Genomic DNA, 22,384 nt, shown 5'->3' on the forward strand with positions numbered 1-22,384 from the left:
GTCACTAAGTTTTTAGAAAAGATATATCAAAGGTTTCGATCGTAGGGGTCTGAGTGCTGAGAAGCGCTTGCATATTTCCTAGAACGAGGAGAGAGAAGCGCTTGCACATTTCGCTCTCTCCCCTTGCTGCAGAGGACAGAATCAATATGGGCCCATTGACTTCTATTGAGCCAGTTTCCTGCAGCAAGGAGGGAGAGTGCGGCATATACAAGCGGTTTTCTTCCCTTGTAGTGATCCGTGGGGGTCTCAGCACTCAGACCCCAACTGATCAAAATGTTTGACGTGTCTCTATGACATATCAAAAGTTGTTTTTTTTTTAAAACTTAGTGACCCTATAAGCACTGTGTGCCTCTGGGAGGCGCCGTAATGTCCACTAGAAACAATGCTTGTAGAGAGTGATACCTCCATAATACCTCATGCAGAGGTAAGAGGTGAAATCTTAGCATGATTTCCCTGATCTCCAACTTCCCTGACTGGAGGTTGCTTCATTTGCTGCAAGCATGCAGATTAAAGGGGTCTTCCGGTCCTACTGCTGTGACACCCTCCGATCGTGAGAATGATTGTCCTGTACCCGAAAAAATGCATGGAGCGGCAGGTCGGGCATGTGCACTGCCGCTCCATTCATACAGCGCCTGATGAATGGAGCAGCGGTGCGCAGAATTTAATTCCTCCATAGCCTCAAAGCTAGCTTGCCCCTGTGCCGATAGCAATACACGAAGGAGCGCGCGTCATGGCAGCAGTAATACCATCCCCCACATCAGGCCAAGATATTAAAGGGGTTGTTCGGGCTTTTTTTATTGATGACCTATCCTTCAGGATGCAGTTTCTATGCCAATGCAATTTTTACACTTTTTTTGATGTGGTTCCCACAATCCAGCTCAAGAATAGATGTATCACTTCTTTTTTTCCCGCAGTGCAGTTTTTGAAACCAAAAGCAAGAAAAAAAAGCGCCATGAAATAAACGATTTCCCCATTTAATTCAATGGAGCTGAACTGCAAGCATTTTCAGTGCAGTTTTTGGGTGCGGGATCCGCATCAAAATACACGTCGAAAACACTCTGTGTGAACATACCCTAAAAAAGGTTCCACCTGTGGTTGGTCCTCCCCTGCCAGGAAAATAGACCGCACATAGCCTAAGACAGGCATGCTCAACCTGTGGCCCTCCAGCTGTTGCAAAACTACAACTCCCATCATTCCCTGACAGCTTACAGCTATCATCCTACAGAAGGGCATTGTGGGAGTTGTAGTTTTACAACAGCTGGAGGGCCGCAGGTTGAGCATCCCTGGCCTAAGAGATATTCTGCAAGGACATAAAATAATTAATAAAAACAAACATTAAGTAAATAACAAAATAACATAAAATTAAACAATAGATAAAAGGCATTATTGTGATTGCAAGCATTAACCCTTCCTGCAGCAAGCCGTCCAGTAAGAAGGCTCTGTGTAACGTGTCAGTGGTGCTTTTCTAATTGACCTAACACCGGTACAACGGGATACGTACCAGCAGAAAATTAACCGTAATAAAAAAAAAATAAAATAAAACAAAAACACATTATTGACCTATTTTATCAGCAAACTGTAAAGTAAAGCCTACAGCCGCCTGAGTGCACATCGCATGCGGCTAAAAGCTTGCATAGACGAGGGAGAGGGGGCACTGAAGGACAGGAACCATTTCTGAAGGGTGCAGGAGGCACGCGTGCAGACATGGGGGCTTCCAAGTGGAGGGTTGAGATGAAACCGTCAAAGGCTTGTGTTCTCCAATCGCTGGACTGAGGGAAGCCGTGCCAGGCCTAACGTAGCTTCAGGTCATCTCCGCTGCCCAGGCCGGAGGTGGGATCCTGTTGCCGTCGAGCCTACACCAGAGAGAAATTCTGTTTAAAGTTAGAAACCGAGAGGTAGACATATGCAAGGGGTGCAGAAAAAACCACACACACAAGCAGGTAAAGGGGTCAATGTAAACTCAATGCACTCTGCACTCTCTACTGCTCTTCAGTGGGACGAACCTGATGCTGACCCCATGAGCTCCACTACATCGCACATTTACCTTCATAGAAGAGTGATACTTGTATATAAAAGTAAGAGTTCTACAAGATTGGTTCACTCCCTGTTTTTCAGAAAAAAATAGCTTTTTTATTTTTTGCAACTAGATGCTACGTTAAAAAGTTTCTATAGAAATCCAAGCGGCACTAAAAAGAGTAGCCCACATTTACTATCGTGGTTGGCGCCTGAAAATTTGGCTTATATTTGGTGCATCATTTTATTTTTTAACTTGTCTTATTGAAACAAGCAAACAGTCAAGGCTTACAATTGGGAATGCATACATAAGAGAATACAAGCATAAAAAACGTAAGAGCGAATGAAAAAACAGCAATGCAGAAGGCATCAAAATGTGCGACTTCACTCCCTGAAGTGTATGGTAGCCGTCATGGCACCTAACAGGTAGAATTTAGCGTAGGAACCCGTCTAACAGAGATCGCCTTGACGCTCGGCAGACGGGCTCAAATAATTTTGTACAAAACGATTTGCCAAGTATCTCGCACTAAGGGCTCATTCAGACGGCCGTATGCTGTCCGCAAAAATACTGAATGCTATCCCTTTTTTTGCGGATCCGCAAAAAAACGGATCTGCAAAAAAACGGATAGCATTCAGTATTTTTGCGGACCCATAGACTTCAATGGGGCCATGTCCTGATTTTCACGGACAAGTTTCATTTTTTTTGCGGATCCGCAAAAAAACGGATAGCATTCAGTATTTTTGCGGACAGCATACGGCCGTCTGAATGAGCCCTTATAGTGTAGCACTTGTTATTATTATGCAATTTTGTACTCTATATTGCAGTTAATTGTCGCATTGCATGTTTCTGTCTTTCAATGTCGTTCCCTGCCTTAGCAATGTGCTTCTGCGGTTTGGTATGTGCTGACTGACCCCCTTTTTTGGTTTTTCGTTAAAAAGTTTCTATAGAAATCCAAGCGGCACTAAAAAGAATAGCCCACATTTACTATCGTGGTTGGCGCCTGAAAATTTGGCTTATATTTGGTGCATCATTTTATTTTTTAACTTGTCTTATTGAAACAAGCAAACAGTCAAGGCTTACAATCGGGAATGCATTCATAAGAGAATACAAGCATAAAAAAACGTAAGAGCGAATGAGAAAACAGCAATGCAGAAGGCATCAAAATGTGCGACATACATGACGTGCATACATAGAGGAGCATAACTGAGCACAAAGCATCGGGAATACCAATGGGGGGTTGTAGAGGGAAGGGGTATATATATATATATATATATATATATATATATATATATATATATATATATATGGCCAAGATGTCACCCAAGCACAGGTGCCCCTCCAGCAAAGGAATCCTCCTGCAGGCGCATACCAGCGCGCCTTCAGGAGGGAGATGCCGTCTAGATGACTGGACCATTATGTCCAGTTGCGGTCACTTCAAAAGACAGAGGATCAATAGAGATCTTCTGCCTTTTGATAACACCTCTGGCAGGGCCGTAGATGTTTTACATTACAAGGACAGTGGAACAAAGGGCGCCGGAGATGTGCGGTCATTTCACAGGCGGGAGTATCAAAGCGATCCTCCGCCTAGAAGCGCGCGACAGGACGCGCGGTGAAGTTATATCACCGCGCCAGCCCGCGCACGCCTGAAGTGCGGGCTGCTCGGGAGCAAGCCCAGCAGCCCGAGCGAGAATTAACATCTGAGAAACGAGCCAAGGGAGAATCAACCCCAGGACGACGAGCAAGAACCCCTGGAAGATGAGCGTTAACCCTGGACTGGCTGAGTAACCCTTTCCCTACCACCTAGACCAGTGATGGTGAACCTCTTAGAGACCGAGTGCCCAAACTGCAACCCAAAACCCACTTATTTATCGCAAAGTGCCAACACGACAATTTAACCTGAACACCAATATCATATATCTTCCATGTACTTTATCATTTAGCTATAATAACCTGCCTACATTCAATGTGCTGCCTGTGCTGTTCATAGCATGTCCTGCACTATTGAATGGCAGGCAAAGTCTAAGGCATATTGGTACACCATAGACTTTCTCCAGGGTGCGGGTGCCCAGAGAGGGCTCTGAGTGCCGCCTCTGGCACCCGTGCCATAGGTTCGCCATCACTGACCTAGACCAACGAGCATTAACCCCTCCAATATAAACCCCTGCATTATTCCCACTGCCACCAATCCCTGATATATATAGATATATAAGCCCCCATATCCCGGTACCCCTACTTAGCTATACCCCTGCCCTATATTGGTATCCATGGCCTGCATCGTATTAACCCTTGCAGTGCCACTATTAACCCTTTATACCCCATAGGGACAGCGTATAGCCAGGTGGGTGGGCTCTGCTAATAGTGTGTGTATGTAAGTGTATGTCTAGATAGATTGTGAGGTGGAATAAGTAGATTGTATTGTTTTAGCGTAGTCAGGTTTTATAGTGTTGTTAATGTATTGCGGTGTGTGTCTACATGTATATATATTTATATAACCAGTGATATAGATATAAATATATATATATATATATAGCAATTAGACTGTAGACTTGTATTTGTTTAATAAATACTTTATTGTTCTATATGCAGTTTATAGTCCCTTTTGTCGCCACCGTAATAATCCATCACACGTAGTTCACAGAAAGGTATAGCAACAGGTAGATGTATTCATAGTATAAATAGGCAGAGTCGTCAATAAAAAATAATAATCCCCTGCATCTTGCCCATCAAGGGGCGTGGCTTCGCAGGAAGGGGAGTGGCTTAAAGGGGTTGTCAGGCCTTGGTGCAAACAAACCCTATGGTTCTAACCTGTGCCTCTTAACAAAACAACCACCACTTACCTGCCGCCCACAGTCACACTGCTGCTCTGTTCCTGGCCATGCTGCGGCCATCACAGGGTCAGTGGTCACATAGGCTTGAATGATATGTTGGGATAAGGCTGCTTTCTGGTCCTGCGGGGGCTGGAAGTGGAGCAGCAGAGGGACCGTGGACAGAGGAGTGGTGTGTTTTTGTGTAAAGGGGCACTAGTTAAGATTTTTTGGGCCAGCCCGCCGCCCCCCTCCAAAAAAAAAAAAAAAAAAAAAAAGGCATGCTCTGGGAATGGAGTTTTTTTTTTGGTTTATTTCTTAAAGGTTTCTCTACAAGACTTGAATAATTTACAAAATGACACTAAGTTAAAAACATCATCCGAAAAGAAGGCTTGTTACTTTTAAAAATGAAGCACAATTATTTAAAATTGGATTTTTTTTCTGCAGTTTAAATCATCAGAATAGAACCCCACACATTTGTTTCTATTCATGTGTTTTTAAGGGGGTTTTCAGGGATGTTGATCGCCTATCCTCAGGTCAGCTGTATGAAGGAGCCACGGTGATCTATGAGCGCATACGCCTCTTCCGAGACCAGTGATCACATGAATGGGGCTGAGAGCAATACCAAGCAAAGTCTCTATAAAATGGACTGGGCTAGGCTTGAGAAGCTACGTGGAGGCTGCGGCCTCCTCAAAACAGCCGATCGGCAGGGTGCTGGTAGTTGGACCCTCACCTTTCAGATATTGATGACCTATCCGGAGGACAGGCTAACAATATGAAAATCCTTAAGAACCCCTTTAAGGTTCTACATAGAAGCCAAAGAGTAAGAAACCTGAAAAAATGCAGAATGCATAGTACAATAGGGCTGGAGGGATTAAAAAATAAATAAATAATAATTTAACTCACCTTAATCCACTTGTTCACGCAGCCCGACTTCTATTCTGTCTTCATCTGTAAGGAATAGGACCTTTGATGACGTCACTGTGTTCATCACATGATCCATCACCATGGTGATGGATCATGTGATGGACCATGTGATGAGCGTAATGACGTCATCAAAAGGTCCTATTCCTCACAGATGAAGACAGAAGAGACGCCGCTGCGCGAACAAGTGGATTAAGGTGAGTTAAATTATTATTTATTTATTTTTTAACCCCTCCAGCCCTATTGTTGTACTATGCATTCTGTATTCAGAATGCTATTATTTTCCCTTATAAGCATGTTATAAGGGAAATAATAATGATCGGGTCCCCATCCCGATCGTCTCCTAGCAACCGCGCATGAAAATCACACCGCATCCGCACTTGCTTGCGGATGCTTGCGATTTTCACGCGGCCCCATTCACTTCTGAGGCCTGCATTGCGTGAAAAACGCAGAATATAGAACATGCTGCGATTTTCACGCAACGCACAAGTGATGCGTGAAAATCACCGCTCATGTGCACAGCCCCATAGAAATGAATGGGTCCGGATTCAGTGCGGGTGCAATGCGTTCACCTCACGCATTGCACCCGCGCGGAAACCTCGCCCGTGTGAAAGGGTCCTTAGGGCACCTTCACACGCTGAGGATTCTGTTGTAGGATTTTCAGCTTCAGTTCCATTTTTTTTAAATGGGGAGGCAAGCACATTGATTTCTGCAATCCTCATTCAGGTGAATAATTGTAAGAAAGGAGTTGCGGTTTTGCGGTTTTTATTTTTTTCCGAAAAGCCACAGTTGTGTGCAAAATCAAGGCAAAACCTTCTTAAATCTGTGTGAATTAAGATCCAGCCTTCAAAATCACTGCTATTATATCTAGTCAAAGGCACAACTGTGCAAGAAGCACAGCAGGAAGCATCCAAGGAAAACCAAAGAAACAATCCAGGCAGTAAATGAAGAAATAAGCAGAAAAAGGTCCCACTGTAGAATTTTTAAACCAATCCTGCAATTACACATCTGAACAGCAGAGGGAGCTCCCACTGCATCATCACTAGGCTTTCCATTGTGGGCACCATACCAGTCTGAAATCACAAGTCGTACATTGTGCTAAGGAAAGGGGCTGAGCCTGCAGACTGGTGGTAGAGGAAAAGAAAGATGGGCGGCTGACACTGCAGTAGCTGAAGAAGTCTGGTTAGTATAAAAAGCAGGGGTAGTAGGTTTCAAAGTGAGCAGAGGTCAAAAAGAAAAAAAAAAACTAGCGATTAAAGGGCTTCTGTCACCCCACTAAAGTCATTATATTATTTTGGGCTACTTATATTCCTTATACTGCGATATATGAATATATAATGCTCTTACTCATTTTCGTTGGGCAGTTTCTTATAAAAACTGACTTTTATAATATGTAAATTACCTGTCTACCAGCAAGTAGGACGGTTACTTGCTGGTAGCAGCCGCATCCTCCTTTCATAAAGACGCCCCCTCCTCATGTTGATTGACAGGGCCAGCGAACGCGCTCGTCCTCTGACTGGCCCTGTCTGCGTTTTAAATCTCGCGCCTTCGCCGTACCGGTCTTCAGTCGGCGCAGATGTGACGTCATCGGCGCAGGCGCATTGAGGATAGAGCGGCTGAGCGAGCGCCTCCTCTCAGTGCGCCTGCGCCGACTGAAGACCGTTACGGCGCAGGTGCGAAATTTTTAACGCAGACAGGGCCAGTCAGAGGACGAGCGCGTTCGCTGGCCCTGTCAATCAACATGAGGAGGGGGAGTCATTATGAAAGGAGGATGCGGCTGCTACCAGCAAGTAACCGCCCTACCTGCTGGTAGAGAGGTAATTTACATATTATAAAAGTCTGTTTTTTTAAGAAATTACAGAACGAAAATGAGTAAGAGCATTATATATTCATATATCGCATTATAGGGAATTTAACTAGCCCAAAAAAAAAAAATGACTTTAGTGGGGTGACAGAAGCTTTTTAAGTCTTTTCTGCATAACAAATCTGCAAAAAGGTTACGCACACCTGTAAATACAATGCATCTTGTACTGGACCGGTGTTACAGCCTGTCTAATACTCCAGAGCTGCATTCACAATTCTGCACGTTTCATAGTTAAGGCTTAATCTGCATTCTAGAAAGTGTTGTCTTTACACCAGGAGGTGCACAAGAATTGGATGTAGGAAAGACTGTATTAGGCCTCTTGCACACGAACATATTTTCTTTCCGTGTCTGTTCCGTTTTTTTTGTGGACCGTACGCGGAACTATTCATTTTAATGGGTGCACAAAAAAAAACCTGAAGTTATTCCTTGTGCATTCCGTTTCCGTATGTCCATATTTCCGTTCCGCAAAAAAATAGAACATGTCCTATTATTGTCCGCATCACGGACAAGGATAGGACTGTTCTATTAGGGGCCAGCTGTTCCGTTCCGCAAATTTTTTTGCGGACCGCAAAATACATATGGTCGTGTGCAAGAGACCTTAGGCTGCTATTACAGGCATCCTTTAGCAGCCACAGATAGCGCCCGATATTCCCCACTAAACGAATAGCAAAAAGGACACCGATTCAGAATGTGCAATTTCTCCTTCTATTCAACTTGCCTTCCCCCGCAACGGATCCATCAGCTATTAAGCGTTCTCTCTATTAGGCCTCCTGCACACGACCGTATCCTTTTTTGCGGTCCGCAAATCACTGATAGCACCACCCATGTGCCATGTAGCGCAACATGGGCAAGAATAGGACTTGTTCTATTTTTTGAGGGGCCGCGGAATGCAAATACGGATACGGCCCAATTGAAATGAATGGATCCGCGTCCGATCTGAAAAAAAAAAATGCGAATTGGATGCGGACCAAAACTACAGTCGTGTACATAAGGTCTTATATCGCAGCGTGTAGGAGTCCACATAGTGCATGGATCCATTGCAAACTGATTGCAGGGGAATGTAAGCAAGTAGAAAAATTACAATTGCTTACGTGTCTTTTGAGCTACTCAGCCATTACAGTAGTTTAGGGGAGTTAACAGGTTTCCCTTAAGGGTGAAACTGTCAATAAGCTTGTCTGTTTCCAATACCCATCAGAATTACGAATGCAGCTCTGGAGTAAAATAAATGTAATTCAGCCTGAGTACAAGAAAAGTAATATAATATATTACAAAGTTACTGCAGTGGATTAGATGTACGGTATGAATCAACTATTCAAGACAAATATATGCTTTACGACACTGAAGGATCTGATCTTCAGAAAGGCAGTCATGTATTCTCAAGTAGTAGAATAGACTTCCAATAGTCTGATTACTGATCATGGGCAGGGGGTTGAGGATTTAGGATTCACTACTAGCTACAGAACGGGCCGCCCATTATAGAAATGCCTATTCTTACCCGCAAAATGGACAAGAATAGGACATGTTCTCTTTTTTTTTTTTTTTTTTTGCAGGGCCATACAGTTTCTCTTCTACAGCCTTCAGTTTTAAATGGAGTCTGTCACCTACATAACATGTTTTAAACTGATGATATAGCTCTGTGGGAGGCAGATCCATAACACTGATGTTACCCATGTTTCGTTTTTCAGAGCCTCCAAAAGTACCTAAAATGAAGTTTTAAAAATATGCAAATTACCTATCGCAAGTGCCCAGGGGCGGAGAGTGTGCTGCACGTGCCCAGTGCTCCCCGCCTTACCTGCTCCTGACTCCTCCCCTCTGTATCGTCCGGCCAGCCCTGTATCCTTGCGGCGTCATTCTCATCTCCATTCATAATCCAGAGCCTGTGCGCTTTACCGCTGGTGTACGTAACTGGCGCATGCGCATGGCATATCAGTATGCCTTTGCCCACAGTGGGCAATGTACTGCGCATGCCTGGACCCGGCGGTGAAGCGAACAGGCACTAGATTATGAATGGAGATGAGAATGACGCCGCAAGGATACAGGGCTGGCCGGACTATACAGAGGGGAGGAGTCAGGAGCAGGTAAGGCGGGGAGCACTGGGCACGTGCAGCACACTCTCCGCCCCTGGGCACTTGCGATAGGTAATTTGCATATTTTTAAAACTTCATTTTAGGTACTTTGGAGGCTCTGAAAAAACGAAACATGGGTAACATCAGTGTTATGGATCTGCCTCCCACAGAGCTATATCATCAGTTTAAAACATGATATGTAGGTGACAGACTCCCTTTAAGGCCAACGGAGCCCTAAAACTGAGGCTGTAGAAGAAAAACAGTTGACATTTTTTAATAAGGACCATCTGCTCTGCACAGCACATCACCAATGTGGTATACTAGGCTTTAATGGAGCGGGTGCAGGCAGGAGCAGTGATGTCCTATGTAGAGCTGCTCGCTACTCTCTAATAAAAGCCTTGCCTATACCGACATGGCATGAAAGGCTTTTAGCAGAGCAGAGTGAGCGGAGGCAGGAGCTCTGCACAGCACATGGCCTGCACTTTCCCCACTAAAGCCTGGCATAGCACATCAGTAAAGTGCTATGCAGAGTTTTTAGCGAGCGGAGCTGGCGCAGGCAGGAGCAGAGATGTGTGCTCCAGTCTGTACATTGTTCACTGCAGCCCCAGTGGAATCCATACACCAGTACAGTGCAAGAATTCCAAAGCGCGATAGGCACCTGAAGTTCAGGTGCCCATTTCCCAAGAAGAACTAAAAAAAATAAAAAAATTATAATAATAATAATAATAATAATAATAATAAATATTATTCTTGTTATTACATTTAAAATAGGTTTTAATAAAGTTTAGGTATATTCTAAATGTACCCATAACACATGTGTAATCATAAGTGATGTGACTACTATTCAAGGGCATGTAGTTCCCTTTCTCCCTGCTTGCAGCCCACTGTAAATGCCTAAAATCCTACTCCTTCCCCAAAACAGTGTTTCTGCAGCAACACTATAAGGGTGCATTCACATGTCCGCAACTGTTTTGTAGTCTGCAAATTGAGGATCCGCAAAACACAAAACTGGCCATGTGCGGTCTGCATTTTGCAGACCGCACATGGCCGGCACCATGATAGAAATGCCTATCCTTGTCCGTGGCTGCGGACAAGAATAGGACATGCTCTATTTTTTTTTTGCGGGGCCGCGGAACGGAAGTGCCAATGCGGACCCATAGAAAATGAATGGGTCCGCACCTGTTCCACAAAATCGCGGAACGGATGCAGACCCATTTTGCGGACGTGTGAATGCACCCTAAAACTAAAGACAAGGAGGAGGGGTATGACGCTGCAGTTTCTCGAAGCTCTTACCACCACACCAGAAGTTGGGAGAGACAAAGTTAGTTGGCGCTGTTCCAATCTCAAGGGAGATCCCTGGTCATGGACTATACTAAATAACCCTTTCACTGCCAAGGACGTATGTAACATGCCATGAACTTAACTCTCCCCTGTGGCTGGAACATTAGGCTACGTCCACGCGCAGTGGAATGCAACAGAAATGATCTGCAATGCAAAGGTGAAATCCACTGCAAATCTGCAACCAATCATAAACAGATTTTTTCCGCCCCATGTGCACGTACCCTTAGGGGCAGAAGCTTAGCTTTTGGTAATATTTGGGTTGCAGCACTCGTTTGAGGTCAGGAAGCTGTATGAAAAGTTTTACTTCCTGGTTTTGCGTTTCTGTAAGAGAGGGGAGAAGCTTCAAGTGACATCAGGAGGAAAGTTACTGTCATCTCCCCCTGCACGGCCTCCAGGCCCCCTGGACAAGGGGAAAGGGGGTATACTGGAGCTTTTCTTCATGTTATCGCCCCCTTACCAAACAAGAATGCCATATGGCCTCTGACTATCACAATTGGGGATGAGGCTGTTCTTACTACTAAAGGAGATAGAAGAGAAGCACTGGCACATCTAAATCAGACCATAAAATATTTACCGGTATCAAAGATTTTGGTTTATTTAAAGGAGGTTGTCTGTGGAGAAAGAAATATTTAAAAAAGACTCAAAATTGTGTATTAAACAAATAAAATAAAATTACACCTCACCGATCCCTCGCTACTTCAGCTTCCCACTGGTCATTACTACCAGGTGCCTGTGAGCAAGCAGTGAATAAGGTCAATTCCAGTGGGATGAGAGGCACCAGAAAGTAGAGACCAGCGGGCAACTGGGGAATCGACAGAACAGATGTAGCGCAGGAATCGGTGAAGATTTCTTTCTTTCTTATGCTACTTTGACACTTGCGTTGTTGTTTTCCGGTATCGAGATCCGGCAGAGGATCTCAATCCCGAAAAAAAAAAAACTTTTCCGTTTAGTCCTCATGCAATCTGAATGGAAAGAGATACGTTCAGGATGCATCAGGATGTCTTTCGTTCAGTCAGCATTCTGTTTTGTGACCGGAGCCTAAAAACCCGGGTCACCTATTGACTTTCAACATATTTAGTGACGGATCAATTTTTTTCCCCGTTTTGATTTCACACAACTGCATCGGAACCGTAAAATCTTTCACTTACCGTAAAATCAGTTTCTCTTCTGTTCATTGGGGGGGACACAGGCTTGACCATGGGACGTTACAGAGCAGTCCTCAAGGGTGGGCACAACAAGAACCCCTCCCGTCAATCAGAGAACCGCCGTCTGCAAAACTCTACGCCTCAGAGAAGCGTCAGCTGACGCAAAGGTGTGCACTCTATAAAACCTGGAAAAAGTATGCAGAGACAACTAGGTAGCCGCCTTGCACACTTGAAGGGCCGAAGCCCCGTGATGCACCGCCCAAGAGGCCCCTACTGCCCAAGCCGAATGAGCAGTCACCCGGAAGTGTGGTGCCCGGCCATTAATGAGGTACACTTCCAAAATGGCCAAACGAATCCATCGGGAAATGGAAGCCTTCGACGCCACCAGTCCTTGTCTCGGACCCTCTGGAATCACGAACAGGGAATCCATCCGCCGGAAAGATGACGTCTGGGACAGATAGACTCGAACGGCTCGTACCAAATCCAGGGTATGGAGCGACTGCTCCCGAGGAGGAGACGGGTCCGGACAAAATGAGGGGAATTTAGATGGAATTCCGACACCACCTTCGGCAGGAAAGACTGAACAGGGCGAAGGACCACCTTATCCTGATGGAGGATCAGGAACGGCGACCGACATAAGAGAGCCGCTAGTTCCGACACCCTACGGATGGACGGGATTGCCACCAAAAATACCACCTTGTAAGACAGGAAGCAAAGCGACACCTGCTGCAAGGGATCAAACAGAGCATTGAGCACTAGATCAAGATCCCAGGGATCCAATGGAGGACAGAAAGGGGGAGCAGCATGCTCCACCCCCTGCAGAAAAGTCTGAACCGCCAAAAGCGAAGCCAAATTCCTCTGAAAAAGAACGGAAAGAGCCAAAACTTGCCCTTTGAGGGAGCTGAGAGCCAGCCCCAAGTCTATGCCCGACTGCAGGAAAGCCAAGAGTCGCGGCAAAGAGAACCAAACGGGAGGCAGCGGATGCCGCTCACACCAACTAAAGTAGGACTTCCAGGTCCGGTGGTAGATCCAGGAAGACGACGGCTTCCTGGCCCGAATCATGGTCTGGACCACCGCATCCGAAAAAACCCTGAGCCTTCAGTACGGCGGCTTCAACAGCCATGCCGTTAAATGTAGCGACCCTAAATTCGGGTGGAAGATAGGCCCTTACGACAGAAGGTCCTCCCGAAGAGCAAGACGCCAGGGTTAGTCAGCGAGAAGGGTGACTAGAGACACGTGCCACGCCCCGGCGCAGCCAATCTGGGGCCACGAGAATGACGGGCAGTCCCTCGGACCTGATCTTCCGGAGGAGGCGCAGAATGAGAGGAAGAGGCGGAAATACGCAAGGAAAAGTGAACAGACTCCACGGAATCACCAGCGCGTCGCACGCCAGGGCCATGGGTCCCTGGACCGCGCAACGAAGTCCTCGACCTTGTTGCTGAAGCGGGAGGCCAAGAGATCTACATCTGGCCGACCCCACCGCTCGCAGATGGCTCGAAAGACCTGCGGGTGAAGAGCCCACTCGCCGGGATCGAGACGCTCCCAGCTGAGGAAGTCTGTGATCCAGTTGTCGACGCCGGGGATGTGAACTGCCGATAGTGCCGGAACATGTTCCTCCTACCAGCTGAGAATCAGCGCCGTCTCCGCCATGGCTGCCGGGCTCCGAGTGCCGCCCTGGTGATTGAGGTACGCCACCGCCGTGGAGTTGTCGAACTGAACCCGAACGACCCCCGAGATGCTCGGCCCAATGCCGCAGCGAGAGCCGAATCGCCCTCAACTCCAGAACATTGATTGGAAGGGAGCGCTCCTCACGTGACCATACCCCTTGAACAGAGAGATCTTCCAACACTCCCCCCACCCCTAAGGCTTGCGTCCGTTGTTAACACCTTCCAACGGAGAGGAAGGAACGAGCAAGCCCGACGTCAACATCGGAAAGACCAACCACCATCTGAGGGCCCGGCGAACCTGGGCAGGGAGACGCATGGGCCGATCCAGAGAGGCTGGGGAGCGGTCCCAGCTGGACAGAATGGCTCGCTGAAGCGTTCTGGTATGGAATGGAGCATAGGGAACTGCTTCGAAGGCAAAGACCATGTGACCAAGAGCCCGCATGCAGCGACGAATGGGAACTGGACCTGGCCTCAACAAGGGGAGAATCTGAAGACAAAGAGCGGATAGCTTCTCCGGAGGCAAGAATACCTGGGCCTGAAATGTGTCAAGTACCATGCCCAAGTCAACCGCTGCGATGGATACAGACAAGACTTCTGTCTGTTCAGGATCCATCCGAAGCTCTCCGGGGTGTCCAGAACAATGGTCAGGCTGTCCGCCGTCACCCGGAACGACGGACCCTTCAACAGGATGTCGTCTAAGTAAGGGATCGATACGATCCCCCTGGCATGGAGCAGGGCCATGACTCCCGCCAGAACTTTTGTAAAGACCCTGGGAGCTGTGGCCTCCTTCAGACACTAAGCTAAAACTGATCTAGCTTAGTCCCTGTAGGAAGGGTACAGCTGAAGGGGAGGAGATTACACTTTGTGTGCTTAGTGTCAGCCTCCTAGCAGGCCTGTGTTCCCCAATGATACGGATGAGAAATCAAAACAGATCCATTTAATTTACGGTATTGAGATCCTCAGCCAGATTTCAATACCGGAATTGACAACGCAAGTGTGAAAGCAGCCTCAGTACATCTTTCTGAGGTTTTTTTTTTCTAAAAAATAATCACCCAGACGGACCATAAAATACTGGTGAATATGATTAATAAGTGCACATAAACTTTTACTTCCAGTAGGTGTAAGCTGCTCGTCACAAAAATTCTCAAGCTTTTCTTACGTGCAAAAGTTCAAGATGGCGCCCATGACTGTAAAGTGTCAGGTGGCACTTTCACAACATGTCGGTTGTAATGGGATTTTATTTATTTTTTAAATCATTAAATTTTTCAGTTTGTTAAGTGTTAAAAAATTGCCCTGGCAGTAAAAGGGTTAAAGTTGCTTTCTTCCAATTGCACCCCGAAACGCGTTGAGCCATATATTATTTGTCAAAATAAAGTGATTGATCAGAAGCCTCCAGACGTGGGCTGCCATCAATTTCCGACACTTGTACATGCGATCCTGGCCAGGGGGCTTCAAAGTTTTAGGTGTCTTGCGTTCATTCTGTTGACTACCCCCCCAGCGAAGTGAGTACATACAGATTTTATTTTTATTTTATTTCAACTGATTTTATTAATTATTCATACTGATGCGTATTCTGTATTTATCTTTTCTGCTGCACATACCATCTGATATTGGCGCTCTAACCATTTACTTACAGTAGGGAGTGGCGCCTTTTTGTGTGTGTTTTTTCTTTGACGGTTCACGGGAAGTATTTCCCTGGCTCCACCTGTGCCCGTCTCGTCTTTTGATCACTTCATTTGGGCGTGGGTTTTGTCCCACTCCCATTAACACCTGTGATGCCTTCCCATCGTATAAATCTGCGCACCTGCATTAATTTGTTCACTTATCTCTTTCTCCTTTTACTCCACCCTTCTGGCGCCCAATATCCTTAGGTACTTTGCTTTTCTCGGCTGACCATCCTTGATTAGTATCTTGTACTATAATCCTCTTTTTTTTTTTCTCATTCCTTCCAATCAATCATAGTCCTGATACAGCGACTAGATTGCAGGATCTTTCCTATAATGCAGTCTAACAAAATATACCCCCCCCCCCCGATCTGACACCCACTGCTCATGCAACACAAGTAGTAGTTATTATTTCTAAGGGGTACTGACCAGTTAAGGGCAGCGTGGTCGTAAAACTCTCACCTCCATTTCCTCCCGGTGAGAGCGATCTCTGTCCTCAAAGTCACGGGTTCTTCTGCGAGCGTCCTCAAAGGCTTGCTGCGCCAGGGAGTCCTCATGCTGGGAGCAAACAAGAACACTGTTCAGCATGCCAACTTTCCAGGGCTCTGCGCCCCCCCCCTCCCCCAAAAACAATATTAAGTCATGCTGGGTTCTCATTCAGCATAATGGCTGCGCACTAGTTATGCCATGCGGCGGCACGTAGCGAGCGAGATGTCTGTGCTTACCTGTGCTCTGTCTTCATCAAATTCTAAGCAGCCCATCCCGTCTAACCGCTGGAGGTCTATCCATCCTCTCCACATGACGCAAACACCGTTCAGGATCATCGGGGCCTTTAAATGGACCTGAAGCAGAAGAAGGGACCCTCAATTAGCATCATCCTATACCATCAGCTGATATTAAAGGGGATGTCCAGACACTTTAACCCATTCCGCCCCCTGAACGGATGTGCATATGAGGTCACAGTGATGCGACACCACATGGCTGCCACGTAGCATTACCACTTGATGGACATATCAAACTGGTAAATGTCACTGTAGACAGGTCACCGGATGGAGGTGGCGCTGACCTCAGCCCCTCCCCCTGATGGCTGCAGCAGTCTCCTGATTGGATGCCACGGCTGTCACTCAGATCAGAGCGAAGTGTCCAGCACACAATGGCATGGCACTTACAATTGCAGCATCGGGAGGGGCAACCTGTACGATCATCACCCCAGGTATGCTTATATTGTTCCCCCTATCACGTATATAGCGATATCAGAGTCACAGAGCACTGACCAACACCTTAAAATTATTTTTAAAAAGGGATGGAAAAGTTTTTCTGTTTCAGGTAGGATGTGACACACTGGTAAAATGTAGCTTTATTTACTGGGAGCACTGGGAAAAAAAGAGGCAAGTCAGCAGAGAACGTTTACACAGACCAGAGTGAAAGTCGATGGCTGAGCAGGGAAGGGGCTGTAGGCATAAGGCTGCGGGTGTATGGACTCGGGAGAAGGATTCTGGTCTGATCCGCAGGGGTCGGGGTGTCAGCCCCACTGATCCGATACTGACGGCCTATCCTGTGGACAGCCCATCAATATTAAAAGCAGTGGACAACCCCTTTAAAAGGAGGAGTTGTCCAGAACCAGCAAAGCATGGGTGCTTTCTTCCAAAAACAGCACCTCACCTGTCTGTAGGCATGTGGCTGGCATAGACAGGGTGTACTCTGATGGAACACAGTGGCTGACAATGTAATGGGGCACTGTGGCTGCCATAGTTAGGGGGCACTGTGACTGGCATAGTTGGGGGCCCTGTGGCTAGCAATGTGACTGGGCACTGTGGCTGCCATAGTTAGAGGCATTGTGGCTGGCATAATCAGGGGGCACCAACATGGCCATAGTCAGGGGCGTTATGGCTGCTAATGTAATGGGGCACTGTGGCTGGCATAGTCAAGGGGCACTGGCTTTTGTACTGTGTCTGTACCCATAGAATACAGTAAAATAGTATTTTCTATCTTTATGCTTCTAATTGCGGGGGCGTCTTATAGTCTGAAAAATACAGTGATCTGTTAAGCGGACGGTCCCATCCATTATCAGGAGCCTTAAGAGCTCGTTACAGTAGCCGCACAGTTCTGCACACAGAGGCCTGGCACTCTTAGAAAACACAACCACGTCATGTGGGCCATGTGCCAAAGACTGCAGGATGAGAGAGGAATTCGGCGGGTGCAGGACTACAGGGAAATTTGAGCTTAGGTTGGACAAGGGCCGAGGAAAGAGGCTTTATCAATTAACCGAGTGACTGCTGCACAGATCTGACGCCCATCATGTGGAGATCCACACCAGTCACAGAACACCGCCCGATAAATGCATGGCAGAATCAGTCTGTGCACGTATACCCTCCCCACCCCCAACCCTTAGAAACTAATTCTGCACTGGCCGACTCTAGCAGAAAACCCGACAATCGTTCTGATTGATGATCACACCCACAGATGATTTAGGGCTCTTTTGGACATGTGTTCCAGACCCAGTAAGCAAAGGCTTTGGATGGAATCTGAGTGCGGTAGGTTTTTCCTGCGAAAGTCGGCAAAGAGAACAAAAATGGACCGATATCGGCGAGTGGCATCACCTCGTACCTATTCACCCATGTTATAACTGGCATTGCTCTATGTCCGCTTCTTCTGTATTTTCCATTAGACACTAAGTGAAGACTTGTGTGAAAGTGGGACCTACAAGGGTACATGCTTCAATGGCACACAAAAAAATAATAATAAATTATAATATAACACAGTAAGGGTCCATTCACACGTCCGCAATTTCGTTCCGCATTTTGCGGAACAGAATTGCAGACCCATTCATTTCTATGGGGCAGCACGATGTGCTGCCCGGACACGGAATTGCGGATCCGCACTTCTGTTCCGCCAAAAAAATAGAACATGCCCTATTCTTGTCCGCAATTGCGGACAAGAACAGGCATATTCTATTAGTGCCGGCAATGTGCGGTCCGCAAAATGCGGAACGCACATTGCCGCTGTCCGTGTTTTGCGGATCCGCAAAACACGTTGCGGACGTGTGAATGGAGCCTAACTGCCCCGTAGACAATAATCCTGTGTTCAGTCCATTCTAAACCTGGGTAATGCCAGGACGTAAGCATCGAGAGGATTGATGCAGCTCTGTGTAAGGGGCTTCTTCAAAGCTTCAAACCCTCCTCAGATAAGGAAGAGTGGAAACCATCCACCAATGTCCTCATCCTGTGCACTTCAACATGTGGCAAAAGCAATAACCGGCTACGGTTCACCAGGTTCTCCGCTGCCTTTACCTTTCAACTACGGAAGTGCCAACAACGCATGTTCTGCAAGTTCTGTTAGGGTATGTTCATATGGAGCTTATATTAAAGGGGGTTTCCCATGTTTTTATTTTTTTTGGATAGGTCATCCATATCTTGGGGGACCGACACCCAGGACCCCTGCTGATCAGCTTTTTAAGAAGGCACCGGCACTCGCGGTAGCACCTGGGCCTCTCTGTTCACCCAGCACAGCGCCATACATTGTATAGTGGCTGTACCTGGTATCGCACTCAGCCCCGTTCAGTTCAATATGGCTGAGCTGCGCCTAGGTCGTGTGACCGCAGAAAGTGAAGCTGTCAGAAGGCCGCAGGAAAACCCCTTTAAGTTTGGGAATCGCATGCGAAAAATCAGCAGAGTATCACATTACCAGCAAAGAGGATGACATTTCCCCAAATCTCTCAGAGACGCTGCGGGAAAAATCCATTGCAGAGACTGGCCTGCGATACAGACTGTACAGCACATCAATTCAGGCCTCGTTCACCTTTTAGTGAATCACGGACGTGTGCTGTCCATGTTCTCCACGGACAGCACACATACCCAATGACTTTTAATGTGTTTATTCACACAAGTGGAGACATACACTACTGTGGTCCGTGATGCGGACCAAACCCGCCAGTAAGTCTATTGGTCCGTGAAAAATCACAGACACAACAGAGAGATTCTCTGGCAAAATGAGCAACTCATGCAGATTTTGCAGAAGGTATCGTTGCCCATTTTTCCCTGAAAAATTATGGCAACATCCATGGTGGAACTTCTACTGTGGAAATTCGTCCAGTGCGGCTACACCCTGAAATCGTGGTATCTAAAGAATGAGCCCACTTGACAGGACCAAAATGGGCCACCCAGGTCAGAAAGGACCGGCGTTTTCATAACCCTTGGCCGAAAATCTTGCCCCCATGTTTGCCATCAATGTGGTTACCATGGAGGCAGCAAAAGGGATGGGACCGGCCTGGGCCTCTTCTCTCCAAGTCTTCCTCTAGGACAGGGGGTCAGCAAGCTCCCAGCATGCTCCATTCACTTCTACAAGAGTTCCAAGAACAGTTAGGGAAGCGTGCATGCTGGGGTTCGTAGTTTCACCGCGGCTGGAGTGACGGAGGTCGCCGATCCCAGCTCTAGGATATGGATACAGTCCTATAAGTGTAGCTTCCATCTTCCTAGCTAAACCACAGCGTGAAATTAGCTAGCGTTTTTTGCTGACACATCTATTAGCTGTGAAGTTGGAGAAACTTGTGCATCGGGCGGACAAAGAGATCATTCATAAAACGACAACCTGCAAGATGTGCGTACCGCTGATGGGTGCTATAAAGGGATTGGGAGCACACAGAAGGCCAGGAAGTGAGCGGTAGGAGGTTTTGGTCACGGCTCGTGTAAGCTGCCGCCTTGTGGAATATATATATATATATATATATATATATATATATATATATACACTGCTCAAAAAAATAAAGGGAACACTTAAACAACACAATGTAACTCCAAGTCAATCACACTTCTGTGAAATCAAACTGTCCACTTAGGAAGCAACACTGAGTGACAATCAATTTCACATGCTGTTGTGCAAATGGGATAGACAACAGGGGGAAATTATAGGCAATTAGCAAGACACCCCCAATAAAGGAGTGGTTCTGCAGGTGGTGATCACAGACCACTTCTCAGTTCCTATGCTTCCTGGCTGATGTTTTGGTCACTTTTGAATGCTGGCGGTGCTTTCACTCTAGTGGTAGCATGAGACTGAGTCTACAACCCACACAAGTGGCTCAGGTAGTGCAGCTTATCCAGGATGGCACAGTAATGCGAGCTGTGGCAAGAAGGTTTGCTGTGTCTGTCAGCGTAGTGTCCAGAGCATGGAGGCGCTACCAGGAGACAGGCCAGTACATCAGGAGACGTGGAGGAGGCCGTAGGAGGGCAACAACCCAGCAGCAGGACCGCTACCTCCACCTTTGTGCAAGGAGGAACAGGAGGAGCACTGCCAGAGCCCTGCAAAATTACCTCCAGCAGGCCACAAATGTGCATGTGTCTGCTCAAACGGTCAGAAACAGACTCCATGAGGGTGATATGAGGGTCTGACGTCCACAGGTGGGGGTTGTGCTTACAGCCCAACACCGTGCAGGACGTTTGGCATTTGCCAGAAAACACCAAGATTGGCAAATTCGCCACTGGCGCCCTGTGCTCTTCACAGATGAAAGCAGATTCACACTGAGCACATGTGACAGACGTGACAGAGTCTGGAGACGCCGTGGAGAACGTTCTGCTGCCTGCAACATCCTCCAGCATGACCGGTTTGGCATTGGGTCAGTAATGGTGTGGGGTGGCATTTCTTTGGAGGGCCGCACAGCCCTCCATGTGCTCGCCAGAGGTAGCCTGACTGCCATTAGGTACCGAGATGAGATCCTCAGACCCCTTGTGAGACCATATGCTGGTGGGGTTGGCCCTGGGTTCCTCCTAATGCAAGACAATGCTAGACCTCATGTGGCTGGAGTGTGTCAGCAGTTCCTGCAAGACGAAGGCATTGATGCTATGGACTGGCCCGCCCGTTCCCCAGAACTGAATCCAATTGAGCACATCTGGTACATCACGTCTCGCTCTATCCACCAACGTCACGTTTCACCACAGACTGTCCAGGAGTTGGCAGATGCTTTAGTCCAGGTCTGGGAGGAGATCCCTCAGGAGACCGTCCGCCACCTCATCAGGAGCATGCACAGGCGTTGTAGGGATGTCATACAGGCACGTGGAGGCCACACACACTACTGATCCTCATTTTGACTTGTTTTAAGGACATTACATCAAAGTTGGATCAGCCTGTAGTGTGTTTTTCCACTTTAATTTTGAGGGTGACTCCAAATCCAGACCTCCATGGGTTAAAAAATTTGATTTCCATTTTTTTTTTTGTGTGATTTTGTTGTCAGCACATTCAACTATGTAAAGAACAAAGTATTTCAGAAGAATATTTAATTAACTCAGATCTAGGATGTGTTATTTTTGTGTTCCCTTTATTTTTTTGAGCAGTGTATATATATATATATATATATATATATATATAAAGAAGTGTGCACCGGGGTGTGGGAGCTGTAGATGATGGATCTAACCACAGAGACAACAAGGTTGTCCAATTACGACAACTTGTCCTTTCTTCACAGGATGGGGGACAAGTGTCTGATCGGTCCCGTCAGATCCTGAGCCCATGCTCCCCCGTTTGAATGAGGCACAGGTCACACTGCCACTCCATTCGGCCATATATAGGGCTGACGGAGATACCAGAGTGCTTCTACTCAGCCATCTCTGGCAGTCCCATAGAGTTGAATGAAGCAGAGGACATGTATGTATGTCTGCCACTCCATTTAAACAGGGAGCACAGGTCCCCGTTCTCATGATCAGTTTGGCCCCCACCGTACGGGATAGGGGATACATTGTCGTAATGGGACAACCCCTTTAAGGTTAGTTTCACATCTCTATCTGTCCTCTTCTATGCCGGAACAGCCTGTTGTAGTTCTTCGGATCCGGCACTGCTGGATACTGCCTCCTGCAGCCATGGAGGTTACGTTCCTGTAATCCAGCAGCGGTGGGGCTTTAAACAAGCA

General features: G+C 46.9%; 1 protein-coding gene across 4 annotated transcripts in view; it reads right to left on the bottom strand.

The window, feature by feature from the left end:
* Nucleotides 1-305: 305 nt before the first annotated feature.
* CBFB (core-binding factor subunit beta) overlaps nt 306-22,384 on the bottom strand; it is a 34,940-nt gene continuing 12,861 nt past the window's right edge. Inside the window, exons 4-6 of one of the 4 annotated variants that reach the window (XM_040409741.1) lie at nt 16,215-16,331; nt 15,952-16,047; nt 306-1,871 (exon numbers count right to left, since the gene is read on the bottom strand). In XM_040409741.1, the coding sequence (XP_040265675.1) occupies nt 1,854-1,871; nt 15,952-16,047; nt 16,215-16,331 (231 nt within the window). In that variant the 3' untranslated portion in view covers nt 306-1,853. Of the gene's footprint in view, nt 1,872-15,918; nt 16,048-16,214; nt 16,332-22,384 lie in introns of all 4 variants that reach the window. The other 3 variants (XM_040409740.1, XM_040409738.1, XM_040409739.1) reach the window with 3 other exon arrangements.

This window comes from Bufo bufo, chromosome 10 (genome assembly GCF_905171765.1).
Source record: "Bufo bufo chromosome 10, aBufBuf1.1, whole genome shotgun sequence".
In the NCBI taxonomy this organism is placed as follows: domain Eukaryota; kingdom Metazoa; phylum Chordata; class Amphibia; order Anura; family Bufonidae; genus Bufo; species Bufo bufo.